Raw genomic sequence first — 25,264 nt, forward strand, 5'->3', positions numbered from 1 at the left:
AACTTTGTAGAGGGGGAAAATGGCCGCAATCACAAATTCCAGCAGGACTGCAAATTTCCCTTGGACCCTACTCCTTAGACAGCAAAATACCACGTCACTTAACAAAAATGTCTTCCTAGGCCTGCTTCACTCCTTGTTATAAGGACCTGAGCTCCTGGTCTTGGCCCCTTTACTCATGAAAATAAAACCACAGTCTCAGGTACCCAAGAGATGACTGGTGCACAGAGAGAGTTGAAGGGCTTGTCCAGTCCAATGCTCTCACTATTATGGGTGGGAAGCACAGGTCCAGAGAGACGGCATGACTGTCCACCAAGGGGTCAACAGGCAGCTGGACATCTCACTGCCCAGGCCTAGGGTGCTCAACAGCGTAAATCTCAGTGGGTCCCCCATACATACTTTTTCGGATACTGGATGGGGTGGCATTTGAAAGGATGAGAAATACACTATTGTCCCTTCTATGAGGAGCTCCCTGTGACGTTATGGAACCCACTCTTAGTGGGCCTATCACTTGGAATCTATAAACCTGGTGGCATCTCTACTATTGGATCCAGTTCCTTCTCTAAGGGAGGAAGCCACCAACTTGCTTTCTATGTCCAACTGTGATTACCTGGTTGAAGAAAGGGGCCAAATATCTTCTAGGAGATGCTTTTCGTTGTTGCTATTTTTCTTTTTTTTTTTTTGATGGCATAGAGGTTCTCTTTCCAACTTATGTTAAAGCAGAGTCTCAGCTTGGTCCCAGCATGCCACACGTTGGCCTGGATGTAGCAGCACGTTGCGTTTCATCAAGGGGCAGGAGAGAAGAGGGCTCCCAGCATAATGCCTTTCTTTTCTATCACAGTTCATACAATGCCAACTACAGAGCTTGACACAGAATGGGAGCAAGATTTTGACAGAGATGAACATCCTGTACCCTCTCCTCTGTATGGGTAACTTACTGAAATTCCCTGGGGGCTTTCCAACTTGGGCCTTTGGGTAAAGTACACAGGGTATTCAGGGACAGGTTGTTTGTCTTGAAATTTGGAAACAAGAAGGTGGAACTAGACTGTTGCCAGATAATACTACCACTAGCAGAGAAGAGACAACTTACAAATGGGCGACTGATAGTTCCCCAGACTCACTAACCACTCACTGGTCATCCAAACATTGGCTTACAGCGTCCACACTGGCCCAGGCCCCACCTCTCTCTGCAATTTGTCCCTCACTGGTCCTCATCTCTGTAGGTGTCATGTAGATAATTAAAGGCACTTCCTATGGCCAACAAGCTCCACTGACCCATTCCTCTTTCCTCGTCTTGTTCAAGTATCTGTGGAAAGTTATTTAAAAAAAAATTCTTTTAAATCTTGCAATGGTAATAAACGATGGCAGAGCCCATCCAAAACACCTGTATCCAGCTGACTAATTAATAACTAGATGCATTCTCATCAGGGATCTACTTAAGCTTGGAAGGGATTACTTGTTGTGGGGGAAGTCCTAGCTAGTAGTGGCTTCCGTTGTTGATGAATTTATTAAGTGACCAATTAACGTAAGGTCAAGACCCACAGAGTCTTTGGCCAAGCAGAGAAAAGCAGAACTTCAGTTAACCCTCTACTGGTGTGCTCAGTCCAGACAGGTGATGGTTGGAGGGCTGGAGACAGGGCAATAGTTGTTTATTTTTTCTGCTCAAGCCAAAAAGAGATTCCTCATCACAACACTGGAGGATGGGGCCTCCATCCATCCTACCCGCCCCACTCCCTGGCTCTCCCGCAGCTTCTGTTCAGCCCAGAGTTTGGAATTCAATCCAGGAACAGGCATGACAAACACTATTTTTCATTTCCATGGAGACCAGGGCCTGCAATAAAACCAGGACTCCATGCCTAAAATGCCAAAACAGCCTGACCCACTTTTCCCCCTTCCTACAAAAACAGAATAAGCTTGTTTGGGTCCTGCGAGAGCTGACAGAAAAGCCAGAACTCCTGTTATCTCTCTGGACATTTTGAAGAGGAACAAATTCTGATAACCTTCAAAAACACAGATGATGCTACAGAACCACTGTGAGACGTCAGACACGAATTCTTTTAACCAAAGGGCTCATTAGCTGCACCAAATCGATTCCGTGTCCTTGTCCTAACCTGGAGGAAGAGGTTCCTATCCCCTTAGAGATGAGATGTACTTGTTGACCAGAGAGCCAACTCCTGGAATGCAAACTTGGGGAACTGTTTTCCTCAACTTCATCTTGTATTGCTTTCTCCCTCACTTTATTCTAGCCTCCTTGGATCTTTTGGTTCCTTAAATATACCCAATCTATCCCTGAGTCAGAATCTTTGCACTTATTGGTCCCTCTGCCTGGAACTTTTACTCTAGAGTTTTGAACTCTGGTTCCTTTTTAACAGATTGAAGCTCAAATGTCACCTCCCTGGAGTAGGCTGTCTCAAAGTACCACACCATCTAAAGTGGCCTCCTTGTCCCCAAGCAATCATTATTGTGCGGTTTCCCAGTACTTCTAGTACAATGACTGGCACACACCGGGATCACAGATACGTATTGCATGAATAAAGGAATGAGCTCTTTTTAAAGCCGTTCATTCCATTTTTTGTACACTCAGATATTTTCTTCTTAAGCCTGCCCCAAATCTGCCTTCTTATAACACCAGACCATTGGTTCTATTATGAATTCTGGATCCATGAAAGCTAAAATATGACATCAATTCCAGACTCTTTGCTGGCCTGGTCACTTTGTCTATATCTGAGTTTAAATTCTGAGCTTCTTTGTGGCCTCGAGAAAAATCGCTTTATCTTTTTGTGCACCTGTGTTCTTTGTCTGGTGAAGGATCACAACGTACCTTAATCAGGGTGCGGGGCAGAAACTTAAAACAAACAGACAAACAAAAAAACCTAGTCAGACAGTGCATCCCCAAAGTAAAGACTTCCTATAATTGCTCACAGAATGAAAAAAAAAAGTGGTACAAGTAGGAAGTGAATTCCCAGTTAGGAAACTGAATTCTGTTCCTAACTTTGTCCTTCCGCATGGCAAGGGGTGGGAATAGATTATTGCGATTCTCATCTTCAGCTAGTCCTTAATTGCACAGAGCTGGGAGGGGAAGTTACGATGACGATGCTAAGATAAAGCAGAAGATACTAAAGTTAAACATAAGGACTTACTCGTGTTGTACAATTGCCTTTCCCTGAGATCATTTACAACAAGACAGACCCCCAATATTTGGGTGATGGTCCTGCTGGGTTTGCAGGCAGTGTTGGCTGAACTGACCTATCATAACTGCCTGTAGTTTGGAAAGGGCCTTAGTGGTCATGTAATCCAACCTCCCACCTGGTGTAGGAATTCCCTCTGCAAGGATCTGACAACAGTCACCCCTCTGCTTCAGATTTCCAAAGAGAAGGCACTCACTAGGTGGCTACACACACGTTAGAACAAGTCTAAAGGGACTTGTAAGTGCCATGGTCCTTATCTCTCCATGTCGATGGTCCTTATTTCTCCATGATTCTCAGTGATCATTGTCCACCCAGGTCTCTCTGAACTTCACAGTCTTTAAATATTAAGTACACTTGCTGATTTGATGTCGTTAAACAAGCATTTAGTGAGCACCTATTATGTGCCTTCAACTTCGTGATATTCATCTCAAGGGCCCCATATGGCAGTGACTGTGCAGCGACCATGTCATGGTTCTTTGTATACACAAAGAGTACATATACAATACTAAACATGATATGGGGCTCAGAGTAGGGATTTAATACTTTTAAACTTGACTCACTATCAATCTCAGTCAAAGTATTTCAGAAACCTCAACACTCAAGAGAACTGGACCTTGTGAAAACAGAAAAGGTACTAAGCTACCCCAGGAAACACCTTCCTTGAAAGAGGTCTCCAAACACTGGAAGGCCACAAACCACTGGAACAGGGCATAGAGTTCAACTGAATAGAACTTCCAGCTTCTTCTAAGTTTGCTCTTCAGCTTCCCCCTGCCACCGCCCCCTCCATTCCCCGGCAAGAGAAATGTTGCTACTAAAACTGTAAGGAAATTGTGCAGGATCCATCCATCCAACAAACTGCTGAAAAGGGCACCCTCTGTGCCAGGTAATATTCTAGGCATTTAGGGATACAGGCTCTACCTCTAAGGAACTCACAATCTGGTCGGGGAGACAGACACGTAATCAGCCAACACCATGCAATAAGAGCTATTTAGATTCCATCAAAATAGCTCTCCTCACCACCTGTCAAGGGAGCCAGGCAGTCCTGACCCAGCCCCTTCCCTTTGTAAGATCTGGGGAAAGCCACACCTCTCTGAGCTTCAGCTTTATCATGGGAGAAGAATGAGTGTGAACGTTGCCTAATCCCCACAAAGATGCCAGAGGATGACAAAGAGGTACAAAGGATACACTGTGAACTGCTGAGAGCAGTAGCTTCTCACAGACAGAGGGATTCAGATCTAAATTAGGCAAAGGATTCAGAAACAAGATCCAGGCAGTCTGGGCCCCTAGTTAATTCAACATCCCCAGCTTTCCCTCTGGTCAGGGCCACCTCACCTCGGGCACCGGAGGATTTTCCTAGTCAGACTGTGAGACTAAGGGATGTAGGATGTAGGAGGAGAGGTAAATAAGAGTATTCAGTACACCCTTCCTCCCCTCATATCACTGCTCCCTAACCTCACTATTAGAGCCAAGTATACGGCTCGGTCCCTTCCAGACCCCTACGGATTCAAACCCAGTTCCGACTTACTTTTCTGCTAGAGATCAAACAGAAACAGGGCAAAGAATGACCATTACGTTAAAAATCATAGGAATTTTAGAATACAAGACTGTAAGAGGTCAGCCAATCTACCTCGCTGCAGGCAAACATCCAAGTCACCCAAGAGAGGCTTCACCCTAATTTAGAATATATTAAGGGCACAAAATTACAGGGCTTCACTATCTCCTGCTACCATCGGGAAGTTCCTTATGCTCAAAACAAAACCGTGTTATAATGCACTTAATACCATTTTCTTTTATTCCAGCTTTCCCAGACGTGAGGTCACTGCATTAGCTATAACTCTGCCTCTGTCCCTATCCTCGTTTCTTTAGGTGAAGTGATTCTAATTCCCCAAACCTATTTTCATAAGTTAAAAATCATTTCTCCTACAACATCTCCACCAAATTTTTGTTTAGATTATACCTTAAGTGACACAGAAGCAATTAACTGATGATATATTAGGTTGGTGCAAAAGTACTTGTGGTTTTTGCAATTATTTTTAACCTTTTAAACTGCAATTACTTTTGCACCAACTTAATAACTCATTTCATCTTTGGACAACTCTTTTTATTTTAAGCTTAAATTGTTTCCTGTGGCTTCCTACCAAACGCCCAATTTCTACCCCCTTGGCAGCCATAGAATAAATCTAATTCCTGTTCCATATGCGATTTATCATGGCTCTCATGCTCCCTCTGTCTTTTCTCTTCCAGACTTGCTGATCCCTCCAGCCATCCCTCACACAGCATGGCTTTGGGTCCCTCAGCCATTGGGTTCACTCTCCTCTGAATGAATTCCAGTTTATCTCAATCCCCCTTAAACCGTGGAGCCCAGAAATGGTTGTAACTCTGCAGAGAAGTGCTGTGATGAGCCCAGAATAGGATAGAACCACCACCTCGTGTGCTTTGGAAATCAGAGTGCAAACATATATTTTGCTTGAGTCACCTGAATCGGCGGAATCTGAAATTAGTCACTGTTCTGAGTCTCTGGCTACAGCCTACAGGCTATGGTGAGTGCGTGCATGTGTAATGTATGATGTACATCCCCACAACCAACACCCCCCTAATTTCCCCACTTCTTCCCCCAACCAGACCAACCCAAGTTCCTGTGGGATTCACCCAGCACTCACCCCAACTCACAAAGTACTACAGTTCTGAACGTTTATATGAATATCCCCAGGCCAGATGCAAAACCACTACCCTGAGAGATTCTCTTATCTGGAGATGTCAAGTCCTTAGCAAATGTTTTCCCTTCTTCTAGTCCAAACATTTGTTTCTGGGACCTTTACTGCCTGACTTACAGACATGCTGAGGTTTTTCCTGAATGGAAAAGAGTGATACTGTGAGGTTCCGAAGTCATGAGGAAACCTGAATCCAGCCCTGTCTTGTCCGTAACCAGGAACAGAAGGGTGCATGTGTGCAGACACATGTGTAATGAAGGCTGCCTGCACCCTTCACGCTTTTCTAAGGCGGTCTCAGGTGATCACCAGGACTTTCTAATCAGGACTATCTACTTCCGGGGTCAGCAAACTATGATCCACCGGCCAGTCGAGCCCACCACCTGTTTTTGTATGACCCAAGAGCGAAGAATGGTTTTTACATTTTTAAATATTGGGGGAGGGGGGAGGAAGAATACCTTGTGACATGTGAAAATTTTATGAAATAGGAATTTCAGAATCCATCAATAAAGTTTTATTGGGAATACAGCCATGCTCATTTGTTCATACATCGTCTCTATGGCTGCTTCCACTGTATGAAGCAAAGTTGAGTCGTTGCAACAGAGACAGACTGGCTCACAAAGTCTAAAATATTTACTGTCTGGCCCTTTAGAGAAACAGTTAGCCAACCACTAGTCTAACAAGGGAAGGCCTTGAAAGTCTTTCCTGTGAGCTTGCTTCTCTTCTGTCAAGTTGGGGAGGAGGGTGTCTTGTGTCCCACAGACAAGGAACCTGTGCTTGATGACTCCACAAGTTGAGGGAAGGGGCTGTCGGCTTGCTCCTGCCTGCAGAGGAAATTTGTAGGGCCAAGAAAGAGAGGAGTTTTTTTGTATGTAGGATGATAAAAGTTCCGATTCCTTCATTCTCTCCCAATGGGGTACTACTGCTTTCCATGGCCTTGACACTGACACTCTCCCGCTACAAAAAGCTAGCTCCCCAAAACATCCCTTTCTCCTTCCCTTCTTCCAAGGCCAGCTTTTTCCACCCCAGACCTGTGGAGTACTATACAAGGTGAAGGAGAAAACACATACACTGCTCAAGGTTAGCTGGGGAGACACGAGAGGAAGGAGGCAGAGCAGCCAGGAATGTCCACAGAAGCAGAGTTAGCTAACAAGTGTCGGAGAGAGAAGCTAAGAGGCAAAGATCCCTTTCCCCACCCCTGGGTGGGCACTTGGCTGAGTCTCCAGGGAGACAGAGAGCTCTAAGTTCTACCCCACCCTTCCACTTCCTAAATCAAGCAAATAACTAACAATGCAGGAGGTGTGGGGGTGTACGGACCAGCCACCCAGCTATCTGTTTTCTGAAAACACATTGCAAATCTCTGAGCCAAATGCCAGCTAGGCCAAAGAATAAACAAATCCCTTTATGCCCCTGAGACAGGAGCTATCAACTCATCTCATCCTCTCCTTCCACTACCCAGATCCATTCGTCCCACAGAGAAGCAGTATCTGTCCATCTCTGAGAGGGTGGCCTGCCTTTTAACCCTCCAGCCTGTCCCCTCCCTTGCTAATCACTACACTGGTCACCTCTCCCCCACCAGAGTTATTGGGTGGGTAGAGAACAGGAGCACATGGCCTGTCTACACTCCCCAGAAGCTTGTTGGGCCAACTCTCCATGACGCACTACTAATTCAATCCTCTGCCCTCCTTCCTCCAAGGTAGAGGACCCTGAATGAGTCTTGTTGGCCAAGGGAATCCCATCAGCCCCAACCTAACTCCTCCCTCCACCCATCCTGGGCCCACCCCTCAGTGCTCCAAAGCTCAGTTCTAGTGGTGCTACTATGAAGGAGACAAGAAAGGAGGAAAGAGAGGAAAGAATGTGGCATCTCTGCAGCATGATGTCACACTTGCTGCTTTCGGATCCCCCAACACAGAACAGAAGCAAACAACATGGACTCCGGATTTACTCTGCCTTGAAAGGTTTGAGTTCTCGGCAGCGCTGAGCAGCTTGTGCCAGCTGGGAAAACCACACAGTCAGACAGCTAGGTCCTCGCTACAGCTCCCGGGGCCCCGACCCAAACCCTTGGCATAGACACCCCTTCAAAAAAAAAACCCCAAGGAAGCAGATACACACACACACACACACACACACACACACACACACGCACGCGTCAGCACGAGTTAGCACTAACCTGGAAGCCATTAGGAATGGTAGCAGAGTGCAGTGCAGAGAGGACCTCATTCATTTATGCATTGGGCAGTGGGGGTTGGGGGTGAGGAGCGAGGTCCCTGAGCACGCTGGAGGGCACTCACCTCCATGACCGTCCCACAGCCTTGTTTCTAATGGGGAAGGGAGTGGGGGCAGGGTTCTCATAAGCTGGGGGAGCTTCCTTTCTCTGCTGTTATGCACCGCTCTGGAATTTTAAGCATGACTCCCCTTTATTTCCTCTCCCCCCACCTCCCTCTGTGGCTATTTGGTGTGGTCGTGCAGCGTACAGAAGTCCCTCTTCTCCCTCGCCCTTGCTCCCTTTCTCTCTGACTCGCTCACAGACAGCTGTTCTCCAGCTCCTGCACGCACGCGCAAAGGCGCACAGACACACTCAGACACATGCACGAGCACACACACACACCCTGCCGCCTGCCGCTTTACATAATGCAACTCTTTGGTGCTGTCAGCTTGCCAGCTCTCAATTATTCATGCCAGTTTGGAGGACAGAGCCACTGGGGCTGCAGGCATTATTTCCTCTTCATCCCCAAAGCTGACAAAACACAAGATGATGCTCTGGAGAGATTTGCTCCCTTTGCTGCCACCAATTATTTCCCAGGTGTTGCCTATTAGGTCATCCTGTATCAAGGAAGTGACACTAAATCAAAACACAGGCAACCTGGCTCAAAGTAGAGCCTTGCATCTTTCAAAAGCTGACAGCTGCTCTCCCTGTCTGAGCTTTGGGAACAGATAAAAAGAGGGAAGCAGCCCTGGAGACCATAACATGCAAAAGAAAATGGCTGAGGGCCTCTTCCCGGTCGCTTCTCCCCAACTTCCAAGGCAGCAGACCGTGACACTTGCTTCTTAAGCCGGTTAGAGTCTAACAGACAAGAAAAACAACACTCAAGCAAGGCACTTACATGCATGATAAGGCAGGGTCATCTGAGTTTTCAAACTCTAGGTTATTTTTTTTTTGTTTTTTGTTTTTTAAAGGAGGGTGCAGCTCACAGTGGCCCATGCAGGGATCGAACCGGCAACCTTGGTGTTATTAGCACCACGCTCTAACCAACTGAGCTAACCAGCCACCTTGAGTTTTCAAACTCTAAGCTGCACCTCCTAAAATTGTTTCTTCTCCTGTCCATTCAGTGACATGCAGTATTGGTACTGAACCAGGCCCCAGAAGAATGCTGTCACGTAAGAGGTATTCTATTCAACAATAACACGAATGAACATTGTGCAAGTCATTACAGCTTACAAAGCACTTGCACTCATGTTCATTTGACTTTCTCAACAATCGTCTGCAGACACACCTTGGAGATACTGCAGGTTCAGTTCCAGACTATTGCAATAAAGCGAGTACCACAATCAAGTCACTAATAATCTTTTCACTGGCAGACAGCATTGACTTCAATTTGTAAAAACTGCAACATCTGTGGAGGGCAAAAAAGCAAAGTGCAGTAAAGCGAGGTATGCCTGTACATAGGCCTCATTATGACCACACCTAACATACGGATGCTAAGCCCGGGAAAGGTGCGAGGTCCCATGGCCAGAAAAGCTGAGCTGGGAATCCAGATGACCTAACTCTAAACCCCATGGTAACTAACTACTGAACACCCCATGTACACTGTGAGTCTTTGGAGAACTACTGTCATCGTTGAAGAGAGTGGTAAGAGACGCCCAAACCTGGGCCAAAACATACAACAACAAAAACAATGATGGTGGTTAGCTCAGTGTCTCTCAAACTTTGTCTGAGCATCTTGTTAAACCACAGGTCCTAATGTAGTAGGTCTAGGGAAGGGCCCAAGAGTGGGCTTTTCTAACAACCTCCCCAGGGATGCCCACGTTGCTATTCCAAGGACCACACTTTGAGCAGCAAAGGGTTGGTTTATGCATTCTCACTCTTCGGATGTTCCTAAGGGATGACTAGAGCTCTGTCCGCTGCAGCTGTACAGGACAGCATAATGAAGGTGAATAATACTTATAATCTACTGATGTCAACTGTGTCCTGCTCACCAGACTCATGCTGGGAGATTGTCACAATACTGCTTGGGCATCTTTTGGCACAAAGTCTCATTCTGGGATTGCCTACAGGCTCATTGTGACAGGTCTTTCCAAGACGGTTTCTGTCTGCTGTCTGTTGATAGAACAGCATTCTCATGGTATCTACAGAGCACATGGGTTTGGTATTTCTGGCCTCCACCCCAGTTACCTAGAGGAATTTCAGCTCCAAAGAAAGGTGTACTGACAATGCTCTGGGACACAAACAATGCCCCAATTCTACCCACCCCTCTTGTCTGGCTCAAGTCCTGCCTCTTCTGAAATGTCTTCCTTCCTGTGGACCACCCACCTGCCTCCTCCACAGAAAGATCTTGGCCTCTGGAGTCCAATCTGCATCCAAACCTAAGTTTTGCTGCTTTCTGGCTCTGTGACCCTGAATAAATCGCCCAACTACCCCCAATTCAAACTCAGTTTCTTCATCTGAAAAAGCCAATAATACATAGTACTTTTCTTACACTGTTGAAAAAAAATGATAGAATTTAAGAAAAAAGGGGGGGGGACATGGAAAAGCAGCCAAGAGAAGCTGACTACCTCCCCCAATAAACTACAGTATACAATTTAGAAATTAATTATAGATTCTGTTGTTCACTGTTGATTTTATCTCCCTAAGAAGAATGTAGACTATTTCTTTCATGCCCCTCCAACATGTAGGAGTATTGGGTACAGCACAGGTATTATTCAGTAAATATCAGAACGGACCGCCCTATCCTCCATTAAGACAGTAAACAAAGGGGTTGGTGGAGTCAACCAGCCAGCACCGTGGTCCTGGCTTCCCTGCCCCCATACTATGTGACTTTGGACAAATCATACAAACTTTTCAGAGGCTTTGCTTCTTCCATGATAAAATGCACAGATCCATCTTTATTCCCAAACAGCTCTACATAGCCCCACAGTGTCAGTGTCTTCATGGTTTAAACTGACAGCAATGAATTACAAGGGCAGGCTCAGAGATCAGACAAACCTGACCTCAAATGCTGGTTCTCTCAATTACTGATTTTGTGACTTTTGAAAAGTTAGCCTCAGAAGCTTCAGACTTCTTAACCTTTGAAGTGGTCACCAAATAATAGAATCTTACCAAACTGTGTGAGAATTAAACCAGCTTTTAACTGTATCTGATATAGAGTATCTGTCCAATAAATGAGAACTATTATTGATATTGGTTAAAAACAATAGCTACTTTTGAACAACATAATGAAAGATATCTGCTAATGGTGAGACAGGTGCCCACCAGCCTTCAGCTGAGTGTGGATCTAAGAAAAACTTCACTTCTTTAAGATACATGATGTATGTGCATGTTATTTCCTCAGTTACCAAAATGTTCTTTGCCTTCTCCTCCCAAACTGGACCTTATAAATAATGAGAAAGTTTCAGAGGAAGCCAATCAGATAACCTGGACTTTGTCTACAGTGTTATAAAACATAAAGCTTTCTTTCATGAGCTACATAAAACCAGGTAATAAATAGAAATGGAGTACTTTCTACGTGCAATGCAATTTGCTGTCTCTCTAATGTGAATGACGACCTCAATTAATCCTACTAGCAACGTTAAGAAACAGGTACTCATCACCCCCATTTTTCTGATGAGGAAACTAAAAGGTAGAGTTTAGTAACCTTCCTTCCTATAGTATATGAGTAGAGCATGTATTTGAAACCCAATCCGACTCTTAACCATTACATTGTGTATGAAAAGAAGGTACAACTGATGCATCATAGAAGAGCAGGGGCGCTTTTTCCGAATAGTAGCTATAGATTCGCACTGCTCTCGTTGTCCTCTTTGAAAGTCACAACACAAACTCTGAAGAGGCCAGCTGAGTCTAGGAGCACATGCTGTGATTGTGACAAAGCTAAATGGACTTCCGCAGATGGAACTTATGCTCCGGGACTCAATCTCCACATTTTAACAGCTGAGTTATTTTGGTGCCTAAATTCCCAAACTAGTTTTCTGTAAATGAATTTAGGAAACTGAAGTAAAAGTAGATATCTTTTTCTAAATTAAACCTTTCCCTTAGAGATATGGAAAACTGACATTAGTTTCTGTTTTTGAAAGGAAAAGAGGTTTCTGAGAGTCCTGTGCAGTATCAAAAGCACTTTCAAAGAGCACCCTGGAGGCATCCAGGAAGAAAGAGAAGTTAACGTGTACCTGCCAATCCAATCGAACCAAACGGTCCCATTCAGTCCCATTCTATAAACAGACGGTCTGTGTCTACACAGTATTTTGTTCACCTCAAGTGCTTAATAACCGTTGTTGACAAGAAGAGGAACTAGAGATGATAAAGTCTTATTATATCTTTGAACCCTGCTCCCATCCCAATGAAAACAAAAGACGTTTTATATAGTAAGGACTTCAAACATTTTAACTAAGTCTGAATTTGTTGAATTTGGGGGAATGATAGGCCAAAGAGAACCTGATGATATTACTATCATCATCCAAACCACAGGTGATTTTATAAAGCATAAACATGTAGGAGATTCCTCAGTATGTAATGTCAATCAGAAGCAAAAGGAACAGAGATTTAACATTTACTAAGAATCGACCATGTACTAGGCTCATATTCTACTTTATTTACTTATAAAACTTTTCTTTCATCAAACAGATGAGGAGACTGAGTATAGAAGCCTATCCTTACCTAAGGTCACACAGTATTTCTAAAATCCATGTTTTCACCACACCATGCTACTGCCATAAACAAACACCTGCTAAGTAAAAGGCACTTCAGACAGAGTTTATTGCATTTAATCATAACCGGTTACAATCATAACACTGCGTCTAATCTTCCAGACAACACTGCAAGGTAAGTTTCATTGTTCCTACTTAGACCAGTTATCCATTTATTGCCCTTCAGGTCCAAATGCACACTAGTTTGCCCTGCCTGGTGATGCTTAAGCCACACCCTGTGATCATTTCACCAGCCTCCCAGTTGTCTCATTGACATCCCAATAGGCAGTTTCCTGTTTACCTGGCCTAGTGTGCAGCACCTCAGGAACCTTCTGTCATCCCCTGGGTCACAGCCACACCCTCTCCAATGAGCTCTAAATCTTAGCCCTGCATGGGGAGCCCCCTTACTGGTTTGTTCTTTCATTGGGTGCTCTACTCAACTCGAGGTAGTGGCTGCTCCCTACATCTGTCAATCCTGCATTCTTTAGAGTCCTCTGTACCTATTACTTGTTAATGGTTCTTAATGTTAAGTTGTCCCTGTTCAAATTGTTGGTGTGGCTTCTATCTCCTGACTGGATGCTCACTGACATACTACTGTAGAGATGAGCAAAAAGCAGCTCAGAGGAGTCAGACACCATCCCTGCCCTCAAGTTACTCAAGAGTAATGAAATGGTTAAAAGCGTTTAGAACATTCAATGTACAAGCCAGACACAGTTTTTTATCCATTTAATATGCATTCCTTCATTTAATCCTCAGATCAACTCTACTTTACAGATGAGGAAACTGAGATATCTCAGAGATTAAATAATTTCTCCAGATCACACAGTAGACAGAGAAACCAGGATCTGTCTCCCAATATAGACTCCAGAATCCATTCTCAGCCATGATGCAATGCTGCTTCCATCAACTGGATGCAGTCAAAAAAGAAAGAGGGACAAGGAGGCAGAAGTGGAACATAAACACAGCAGTCTTTCATGAAGTTTGGAAGAGAAAAAAAAGCTAAATTGTTAGCCAGAGAAGTCCACACATATCTAAAGAATTCAAAAAATCAGAAGGGGCCATTAAAGTTCTTTTAAGTCAATCCTTGTAGTGTAAAAATTTGGTGTACCCTGGTCATCAGGTACTCAGGAGACCCTATTAAATAACTTTTCCCAGAATTAGTTTTCAAGATACCATCCGTGTTTTATGAACTGTTAATGCAAGAAAACTGGAGATCCAGAGATTTCCACTCTGCCTTCTTTCAGTTCCCAGACTTTAATCCATGGAAGCTGGGCCAGGGGTATCCAAACGGGTATACTGATTGTCTCTGAGCCAGCTGTCACCCAAGATCTCTCATTAATACTGCATCTCTCACATGAGGAGCAGTGATGTCTATATAATTAAAACCTGAAGCAAGAAATGGCCAGAAATATGGGGGGGAGAAGGAGCCAAAGACTCATGTAGCTCCATCAGCCCTCTCACTCTGTAGCACACCAACATGGCCACTAAACCAACACCCACCCTTCAGGTCAAACGTTAGCAGGTATAAAAGCTTTCCGTAGAGCCAAATGCAGCCCCAAAGGATAAAAAGACAGAGCTCTAACCCACTGGGAAGAGAATTCGCTGAAGTTACTCAAAGCCTGCTTCACCATACATGCAACACTCCCTCCCAGTTTACTTATAATCCCATCCAAATAGATTAGCTCCTGGGTATCACCTTTTTTCCTACATATTCCCAACCATCAATTCTAGATTTTGAGCCTGGATCAATCATGGATTCACTGAACGGTCTATGCCAGTGGTTCCCAAATGTTGCTGCCCTTTTTTACATATCCCAGTGTCTAGATCATACCCCTTACCAATGAAATAGGAAATCTGGGGATGAGAGGCAGCCATCAGTATTTTTTAAAGATCCCCAGGTAATTGCAATGTGTGGCAAAGATCAGGAATCACTCATCTATACAATTTTACCTTAATTCTCTAGTAATGTAGTATAAAAATTACTTCGGAAAGTACGCATATAGTCAAATGAGCTGTATTTTCTAGACGTCAAATTGTTTTCTTAATCAAAGTCACTTTTCATCTTCCTTTTTTTTTATGATTTCCCATGTAATAATTGAAGCTAACACTCACTGAGAACTATATGCCCGGTCTTGTGCTAGGCTGTTTATAGGAGGTCTGACAATCAAGTTCACGAACTTGTTGCAACGGTATCGCTAGCCTTTTTCTGATATTGGAGGGATTATTCATTATGAATTTGTACCAACTGGACACAAACAGTTAACCAAGTTTACTATTTGGAAGTGTTGAAAAGGCTGCGTGAAAAAGTTAGACGAGAAAAACAAAAAAGTTAGACGAAAATGACCTGAACTTTTCACCAATTCATGGCTCTTGCATGACGACAATGCACCAGCTCATACGGCACTGTCTGTGAGGGAGTTTTTAACCAGTAAACAAGTAACTGTATTGGAACACCCTCCCTACTCACCTGATCTGGTCCCCAATGACTTCTTTCTTTACCTGAAGATAAAGGAAATATTGAAAGGAAGACGTTTTTATGATTTCAGGACAGCAAGGGTACGACAGCAGTTCTGATGGCCATTCCAGAAAAAGATTTCCAAAATTGCTTTGAAGGGTGGGCTAGGTGCTGGTGCCGATGCATAGCTTCCCAAGGCGGGTACTTCAAAGGTAATTGTAGTGATATTCAGCAATAAGGTATGTAGCAATTTTTCTAGGATGAGTTCACAAACTTAATTGTCTGAACTCATAAAGGGTACATTGGATTATATCTCATTTAATCTTATAATTCCAATTTCACAAAAGAGAAATTGAGTCAAAGAGATTATGGGCACATCTATAAGTTTATACACTACACTTAAGGTGTCACTTATCTGGGACTAAAGACTTTAACAAATTTAAAAGATCAAATAATCTCTGGTTATGTTTTCCCTGATCTTTGGGTTTTAATTTGACCCAATTACATTTGCTCTATTTTTTGGGTTTTGAAAATTGCTCTCTTTATAAGAGAAAACAACCTCATGTAGTTAAGTTTGGTGATATTCTGAAATGCACAGAAAAGAGAATGAAAATTTCACTTATTCCTAGATCTTCACAATTAGAGTGGGTGCTTAGTGGTCAGAGCAAGAATCCACACAAGCTGGCAGGCACTAAAAGTGTTCTGTCCCAGAGGGAAAGCACAGAACCCCATGTGATCAGAACAGTACACTGTGTACGGGGAAAGGTCTGCACAAGGAGCTGGAGTTGGTTCCTGGGGAGGAAAAAATTGGACTGAGGAAAATTAGGATAAATTAAATAATCTCTCGTCATGATTCTAGGGGAAGCAGGTATATATGTGGTCTATATGCAGGAGTATATGTGGAATCCAGGAGCTACAGAGAGGCATAGAGAAATGAACGTAGAAAAATAAAAATGTAGAGGATGACTTATGGGATTGGTGATCCATGGGCAGGACTCAGAGTCACACTTAACAGAGAGGCAAGTTGTCCTCTTTCTAGGCAATCAAAACCACCCAAGCCAGAGGCTCTGAACCAAGATATTGCCTGGAGGGTAATTGTAAATGGGGCTACAGACCTTTAAAACATGGGCACAGATCTAATCTTATTATTTAATTATGCAAAGTAAAGTAGTTTAACTTGCCCACGATTCTGGGGTTAATATGGAAGAGGATTAAATAACAGAAACACAAAACAGTTCAATGTTCTTTCCACCACGTCACCAAATTCTGGATATGGTCTACCACTACGTAGCTATCCTCCGACCGTCCCCAGTTAACTCTTCCTCTATCAAAAGGAGACAAAACACCTGCTCTATAAGAGGATGACTGTGAGAAAGAAAAGATGTAAGGCCAAGTGCGACGTCTAGAGTTCTAGACATGCTGGAGCAGTATAATGGCAGCCCTGGCGTGGGGCTCCCTTCGAGGAGGAGGCACCCATTTCCCAGCCGCCAGGACTAGGAGCTGCTGACGGGTCACAACTGAGTTCCTCTTTGGGAATTGCCCTTTGCCAAAAAGAGCAGCCTCACCGAACACTATGCCCCCTGCCCAAGGACAGGCCACACCTAATGGCTAGGCCACGAGAGGACACAAAGAAACTGTCCCTCTGCCTCAGTTTGGAATACCTCTGCAGGGCCACTCTAGAATCCAAGCTTTTTAAGGGATCGGCTGAAGCTTCTTGCAAGTGCACTAAAGTTTAACTTCTTCATCTGCCCAATCCTGATTCTCTCACTTAAACACACCGACTTGTTTCCAAGAGCACTTCCCAATGGGCAGATCTGTCTCCGAGTCTTTTCCAGGGTCTCTCTCCAACCTAAGACATATACTAATGACCATGAAGGAATGTGTGTAAATAGGGAGGTGACAGGACATGCTGCTGAAGTTTAGGGAAAAGGCCAAATCTCAGGCTCAGGAATTAGTACTAGCCTGGGAGTTTTAGAGGGAGTTCTGACCCCCTGGGACAGGCAGATAACCACGCTATGGCTTCTACCTCTGTCCACTTCAAGATATTAGGAGAGACTAAGCCCCTTTCCAAATGACCTCTTTGCAGAGGTAACTGACCTCTCCTTAATCCTGGATTAAGGTCTTAAAGAAGGAAGCCTGCTTGCTGGTGCCCCAGTTAAGATGTTGATGCTGTACTTAACAGATCTGGAGTCCCTCCGGCCACCAAGTCTTGGGCCATGTGACCATCCCTCCATCTCCCTCCACCCTATGCCCACACTTCCTTTAACCTACAAAGAACCAGCTAGTTTTGGCAGCTAATGGGGCTTGCATCATGAAAACACCATTGTTAGGCCCCCGCACTGGGAGCTGGTAAGGAAGAGAGGTGAAGAGCATTGTGTTGGGTTGGGGGAGGTAAGGGGTCATGATGAGTTAAGGAAGAATCCTAGTCAAAGCAATGACTCTGCCCTAGTTGGTGGCCTTTGGTGTGTGCCAGAGAGGCTGCTGTCACCTCCTGGCCCCATTCCACATACACACGTGTCTTAGGAGTTTGGTTGGTCAATGGGACCAAACAGCACAGAAAACCCAGGTGAAAACAAAGTGCCAGAGCTCATTTTTCAAGCATATTGACCCAGCTCCTCTTTAATTCAATCCGGTCTCTCCAGAGGATAACTGGGAGGGCTCTTACACAGGTGCTGAGGGAACTTCCACAATTTCTCTTTCTATAGGAGGGCACAGGGGCCTGGTCTCCTGCAAGTGCTTGCTGTCTAGTGTCTGGCTTTCTGTAGGTATGCCTAGGCTGCTTTGAGAGATTTCCAGACCCTGTCTGGTCTTACCTACCATGTATTTGTACATATGGACGTCTTTCCTCAGTGTCCATTTTCTCCATACATGTGCAACTGTGGCAGTTAGCCTGCTCAGTCACCCTCCCCAAGGGCAGCACCTGGACTGCTTACGCTGTTGTTCCCAAGACAGGCTTCCTCCATGTTAGGGACACAATATATACTTCGCTCTTGATGGGGACGATGCAGCCTCGTGGATGAGTCACTGACATGCCACAATCGAAAACTCACTTTATAAAACAGCATCGCTTTCACAGGGTATAGGCACCAAGATGACACTGGTGTGTGACCTTGGAGAGATCCCACCCTTACTCTGGGCCTCAATGTCCCCACCTATTATAAAAAGTGGTTGGTCTAGATGACCCCATCAGTTATTTCCTGCTCTAAAAGTCCATTATCATTCTTCACCTTACACATTTCCATGTTCTAATAAGAAGCAAAAAAGATGAGCTCTGTGGCTAGAGTGAGGCAGAAAAAAAAGCAACAGTGCTGACCACAGTAGGCAGCACCTGTGACCCAGGCCATGAGTCCTCTTCTCTTTCTACTTCCTTCTGATCTCATCATTGCCTCAAACTATCTGCCTCCCCAATTCCTACTTCTGCATTTCCTGTCTCGCTAGAGAAGAGCTAAAAAGCCATCAGGGTGGCTACACTGGGCAGTTGGGAGGCACTCCCTCCTCCTAAACTCCAAACCAATCCTCATTAAAGAATTCTGGCATAGCCTGACTCTTCCAGTCAAAACCTAATGGATACTGGGAAAGAACAGGTAGGAACAGAAGAGATGTGACTAAGGAGATAAGTTAAGCCAAACGGCAAGTTGGGGACACTTGCCCAATGGACTCACCACGGATACATGCTGTAACATCCGTATCGTACCCTGGCAGTCTCAGACCCTCCAACCAAAATCAAATTTCTTTCCCACAGTCCACACACAGTAGATCATTGAGCCATGCAGCCTGTCTACGTAAGAGGTACTGCAGAATAAATCCTGACATTTGGCAAGGAACTTTCTTCTACAACTCTCAAAGAGTATGAAAGCCTAGTAACCAGTGGGCAAAGATCACAAAGCTCAGCATGGACCAAAACTATAATGTGCTGTGAGAATAACTAAAATATATTTGGGCCTCATCAACTGAAGCAACTGAAGGAGGTAAAAATCCACTGCAAATAATACTGGTAGGAGCATATCTAGAAAGAGTACTATACTTTATGAGGTCTACTGTTCAGGTGAGATAAATAAAACAATGTGGGTCTGCAAAACCTGCCCTATGCAAAACTATAAAAGTAATAAAGTAATGAGGCATGTTTAGATTGAACAAGAGATACCTTAAAGAGGATACCAAATATTTGAAAAGAGGAAGAGAAGAAAGTCAAAGGAGGGAAGAGTCTAATTTTTTTGTTTCTCCAAATGGAGGTGATTAGATAGCAAAATTGGGTTTGAAATAATGGGTAATATTCTAAGAATTTAGGCAGCCAAACGTTGCAAGAGGATAGCTCGTAAAGGGTAAGCTTCTAGTGAAGAGGCTGGTTGCATCCCCATCTCCAGGTAGGAGGTCCAGATGACCTCACAAAACCACCCAACTCTAAGATATCATCTGTGACTAAGCAGTGCCCAGTAGTAGATGACACCTGCGAGGCTCCAGTGTAGGACGGAGCACAAGGCCTTCTGATTTTTGTTCTGAAAACCACTAGGGATCTCCACCTGCTTCTATTCTACAGATCCTTCTTCCCTGGATTGAGAGGTACGGTCTTCTCTCTACTGTTAGGGGCCAGAAAGAAATACATTCACAAACTCCATGAATCTCCAATGCAGAAAGGCCTTTGGATCTTACTCAGCCCAATTTCCCACCCAAAGCAGTGATCTCCTCTGCAGCTTCCCTGAAGAGAAGGAAAAGAAATCAAAGGATCTTTTCCATTCGCCTCCAAAACAATGAATCAATATTCTTAAGTAATGGAACAGGAAGCCAAATCCTTCTTCCAAGAGAGATTGACAAAATTTGTCCCTCAGTCCACTGAGGTCCTGCTCCTGCCCATCACCATGGGTCTCAGGCCAGCAAAGGTATCAAAACCCCCACCAAGAACAGAAACGCCGCTGTGAAGCTTCCTGGAAATCTTGTAAAACATGTTGAAGTGGGAGTGAGTGGATGTTAGGAAAACTCTGCCCACTGCTGGGTTCTCTGCATGCTGACATTTACAGTGAACATGGAAAATATCCACGAGATGTGCCCTGGAGGACTGGCTTGTTTTCTTCTAAATAATCTAACATTTGACTCACCAATGCTTGGGTGTATCGCATTAGAATTCTATATTCGACCAATGGCCTTTTGTCCAGCCTTGATTACTTCCCAGGATACTCTGGGGGGCAGGTAGAAACAGAACAGCTCAATCCTCCCAGGCTGGACGTCTCTCCCAACCTCCTCCAACCTCATGCCATGTCCATAGGCAACTGGATATACGAGGTCTGACAATTCAGTTCAAGAACTCACCCTAGAAAAAGTGCTACATACCTCATCGCTGAACATCACTGAGGTCACCTTCGAAGTACTCTCCTTGGGAAGCCATGCACTGACGCTAGTGCCTAGTCCACCCTACAAAGCAATTTTGGAACTCTTTTTCTGGAATGGCCATCAGAGCTGTCATCGTATAACCCTTATATCCTGAATATCATCAAAATGTCTTCCTTTCAATATTTCTTTTCTCTTTGGGTAAAGAAAGAAGTCATTGGGGGCCAGATCAGGTGAGTAGGCAGGATGTTCCAATACAGATATTTGTTTACTGGCTAAAAAACTCCCTCACAGACAGTGCCGTGGGAGCTGGTGACTGTTATGATGCAAGAGCCACGAATTGTTGGTGAAAAGTTCAGGTCGTCTAACTTTTTCATGCAGCACTTCCAAACAGTAAACTTGGTTAACTGTTTGTGTCCAGTTGGTACAAATTCATAATGAATAATCCCTCTGATATCAAAAAAGTTTAACAATATAGTTGCAATAAGTTTGCGAACTTAATAGTCCGACCTCATATGTGACTCCTGAGTATGAAAAGAGAAATTAGAGAGCACAGGAAGAAAAAGAATCCTTGAGCCAGATACTAAACATGGAAAAATTTAGTCCAACAGGATCATTTTCAGAAAAGTAATGGTTGAACAAAACCCAAAAGTTATAATAAAAATTTGGAAGCATGCTAAACCATAGTGCCCATTTTGGCTCAGCAGTGTTCCTGAGGGTAATACCACCCATGTACCCTTGGTTACAGACACCCCCAAGTCCCCACAGGCATTTCTGTCCATTCTCCTTCCTTGAGGTCAGAAAGCTTGTGCAGAGGTTTCAGTTTAACTCAGGGATTGAGTTGGGTGTGGATAGTAATTACAAAACCTTGTATTTGTGTCTAGCTATTTCTGGCCTATAGCTTGTTTACTCTTCTTTCAAGTCCCTCTGAAGAGGTCAGCCAGCCTCTCAGATATGGCTCTGGCCCTCCTGTGACATCATTCCAATGTTCATCAGCACCACCTCATTTACAGGTGGGAATCAGACAGGGATTTTTCTCCTCCCTCTATAGGCCAAGAGACAGGGAGGGCAAATGGAGGACTGCCTTCTCAGAGCAAGTCACACTGGAGCACCTGAAAATTGCCGGTCATTTGCTACAGCATAAAAGGATTCCCTTTCCAATACCAGCCTCAACAGAGCACTTACTCAAATCATGATCTCCAACCTGGATGATCAGCTTACAAAAAAAATAAAAGATTTCATGAAAACTTATATAGTACTATTGATGTGCTAGCTAGTTCTGTTGATAACTACTCTGCACAGTAGGTACTAAATTATCCCTGTTTTATAGATGAGAAAACTGAGGCACAGAGCAGTTCAGAAAGTTACCCAAGATCATAGAGATAGTAGCTGGTGGGGCAAGGATTCAGACCCAGTGGGCTAGCTCCAGGGTATCTGCTCTTAACCACTAAAGAGAAGCTGCCTTGCCCAAATTCATGGGCCCCGAGCAGATATTCTGATTCAGTATGTCCGCACATGATTTTGATGACCAGCCAGGTTGGGGATCCTTAATTAATTCAGTAGTTCCCAAACTGTGGTGTGCTTGTTGATACTCAGATTCTTGGGTGCCAGAAGTTCTGGAATTTGAACCAAGAATCTATAGTTTTAAAAAGCACCTAAGATGATACCAGTGCAGGTAGTTCACAAAAGGTGCTGGTAGAAAACTAGTCATATCGCTTCACCCCACTCACCTGGGACAAGTAAACAATTCACTGGGGCACCTCATCCAGCCTACAGATACCACTCATTCTCCAGTGGAGCATCCACCATGGGGGAGGGGAGCTGGTGGCTGTGTGAGAGAGTTGCTCTGTTCTTTAGCCTTGGCAACAAGGCTGCCTTCAGACTGTGGAGGAGGAGAGAAGGAGAGTGGTGACTTAAGAGAGCTCACCGTCCCTCCACACTTGACAAGCTGCACATCAGATGGGGACATGCGGTTGGTAACGGGAAAGGAAAAAAAGGCCGGGCAGTCTGGGCCCCTGTCTCCCATTGCCAGAACAATGGCCTCTTCAAATCCCTGGCATCTGAACTGGCAGTCGGCCACCAGGAAAGAAAAGAGCTCACTGTCCCTTTAAGGACGCCCTCTTTCCACAAAGGTCAGAAATGCCAACTCAGCCTGCCCAGCGGCTGCCTTTCTGCCACTTTGGTGCCCTGGGGCACTGCGCCATGCTCCTCCTTCCAGTTGATTCTCTGGGCACCTGCTGTCTTCTGAAGAAGAGAGAGCATCTAGGTGACAGCTGCCTCTCCAAGTGAGAGGTTCAGTGATTCGGCAGGAACTGCTAATGTGGAGGGAAACCCAGATCTCATTTGCTTCTCAAAACCATCCTCCCAAGGAGAATTAACCCCAAGGAAGTGGGCTTGGTGGAGGGGAAGGTCAGAAAGATGACTGCACAAGGAGGGGTAGGAGGTCAAAATGAAAACTGAACAAGGAATGGATGGTCTAAGGCAAACATATTTCATTCAGAAGAACAAAGGCTGGTGGATGCTTGATCCAGAAATCACAGGGCTGAGATGGGAGTATAGTGTGGAGGATGGAAGAAGGGTGGGCGGGGGGATGACAGAAAATACAGGACAGTGGTTAGCGCAAGGGCTTTTCTCCTGCAGACTGGATTCAAATCCTGCCATTTTATGTAACCTGGGACACTTTTCCTAACTTCTCTGAGCCTCAGTTTCTCTGTAATATTGGCATACACTAAGCAGTAAATAAATATTAGAAACTAATAATGTCTATTACTAGGGTCCTAGCCACTCCATGCGGGTCTCATAGGCAGCTCAGATGGTCAGAGTGTATCTTCAAAAAGCCCAAATCCCAGACCACACCACTGGTTCTAGTAAGTCATCTTGCAAATATGTGCCATGAGGAAAAAGGGCACTCATTTAGAAACGACATGGGTTGGTGCAAATCATGATTGTCATGGAAAGACAACTCAACATTAGTCATCTATTCATAATATAAAGCAAAGGTCAGCAAACGTTTTTTGTAAAGGGCCAGACAATATGCATTTTAGGCTTTGCAGACCACATGGTCTGTCATTATTTTGAACCCTGTTGCTGTAGAATTAAAGAAGCCATAGACAACGTGTAAATGAAAAGAATGCAGCTGTCCCAATAAAACTTTATTTACAAAAATAGGCAGCATGCTAAGGCTTGCTGACCCCTGTAAAAAAGATGGCATGAATGGTGGACATGATGAATCCTTATGGGAGACGGATAAAAGATATGGAGGAGAAGCCTGTCTCCTGCTCTTCCACCTTGGGATTGAGTATTTTACCCAATTACTTGATTTCCAAGAAGAGTTTTTGGCTAACACCAGCCGATTGCAATGACTCCTTTATGCTGACTTCTTCAGCATCTATGTCCAGAGTTTGCTGGGCATCTCTCTGCACTTCAAAGTCTTCTTTTTCTTGTTCTTCTGTACTTCCTCTATTCCTTGAGTTTGGGAATTCACAAGGGGCAGATTCTCCTTCCTTAGCAAACTTAGTGAGGTACTGACTAAATGGCCACCCATCAAAGTGTTCCGCTCTTCAACACACCTCATAGCAAAAATGTCCATCCTCCAGCCAGCTTCTGAGGAAACAGCAGGTTTTTTTCCATCAGCTTCCTGAACAGGTAGGCATCTCGGGAAACCCACGCTGATTTTCACTCACTCACTGATTCACTGAAATACGGGCGAACCTGCAATGCGCTAGGTAATTCACAGAAAATACAAATTTTACCTCCACCTGGAGTGGAGTTGGAAAGAGGCCGCTATGACTGGAGTCCTCTCATAAGGCCACTCTGCGTGGCATACTTCCTGCTCCCTGGTGTCTTTCCACCTGAGAGCTCAAGCTCTTCAAAAATAACTTTCTCAACTGTACTGACAACTTTCATCATGACAATTTCTCAATGGCACTAAAAGCATGAAGGATGAAACCAGAGAATGAGGAAACTGAGATCAAAAGAAAAGGGGGTGGAAAGTGAAGCAAAAACAATTCACTATTTCAAATTAAAAAAAAAAAAAACACTGCTTGCTTGCATCATTCTCTCTGCATAAAATAACCTCAATCTACAAATCCCTTCTACATGGTCCTGGTCTTCCTTCAAAGCTCTGCTCCCAATGCATCTTCCCCAGGAAGACTTCCCTGATAAATTCCCTCAAATTTCAAACTCCAGCATCCCTTGGAATTCTCCAGTACGGCTTATACCTTCTGCATGATGTATGAGAGCCTATGGCCTCTGTCTTAACCCTTGGACTGTCACCTTCTCAAAACCTACATCACAACTTTTTCTTCTCCCACATTTCCTAGGGCACACTGTTATTGGCAGGTACTTTCCCTACACTGTTGGTTGGCCAAGGCCCTGCTTCAGTGGAAGGGCTGCTGCTATCTTACAATATCATCAGTGTCCTATCACTGTTCACACTACCATTCATTCATTCATTCATTCATTCTCTCAACAAAACGTATCTGTTTGGAATGTTCAAGTACCAAGCAGTGTGCTGCAGGTTGTCATATATCTCATTTGCAAATTCATTAAATCCTCAAACCAGCCTATTGAAGTAGATATTATTAATATGTAACTTGCACACAATAAGAGGGGATTTCAGAAGGGATTATGGAACATGTGGGTGACTGATGAGAAATGGTAGACAATCATACTTTGGAAAACAGGTACTCATGTAC

General features: G+C 44.3%; 1 protein-coding gene and 1 non-coding gene across 31 annotated transcripts in view; both read right to left on the reverse strand.

Annotated features, from left to right (window-relative positions):
• The window catches only part of GRAMD1B (GRAM domain containing 1B), a 240,304-nt gene that overhangs the window by 54,285 nt on the left and 160,755 nt on the right, over window positions 1–25,264 (reverse strand). For 2 of the 30 annotated variants that reach the window (XM_033098304.1, XM_033098299.1), the window contains exon 1: window positions 8,064–8,418. The exons of the other annotated variants lie outside the window; for them this stretch is intronic. In XM_033098304.1, coding sequence (XP_032954195.1) covers window positions 8,064–8,113 — 50 coding nt within the window. In that variant the 5' untranslated portion in view covers window positions 8,114–8,418. Of the gene's footprint in view, window positions 1–8,063; window positions 8,419–25,264 lie in introns of those variants that run through there. 30 annotated transcript variants of the gene reach the window in all.
• TRNAI-AAU (transfer RNA isoleucine (anticodon AAU)) lies at window positions 9,088–9,161 on the reverse strand. The gene has a single exon. It is a non-coding gene; the product is annotated as a tRNA-Ile (tRNA).

The sequence above is a fragment of the Rhinolophus ferrumequinum genome, chromosome 25 (assembly GCF_004115265.2).
Source record: "Rhinolophus ferrumequinum isolate MPI-CBG mRhiFer1 chromosome 25, mRhiFer1_v1.p, whole genome shotgun sequence".
Taxonomy (NCBI): Eukaryota; Metazoa; Chordata; class Mammalia; order Chiroptera; family Rhinolophidae; genus Rhinolophus; species Rhinolophus ferrumequinum.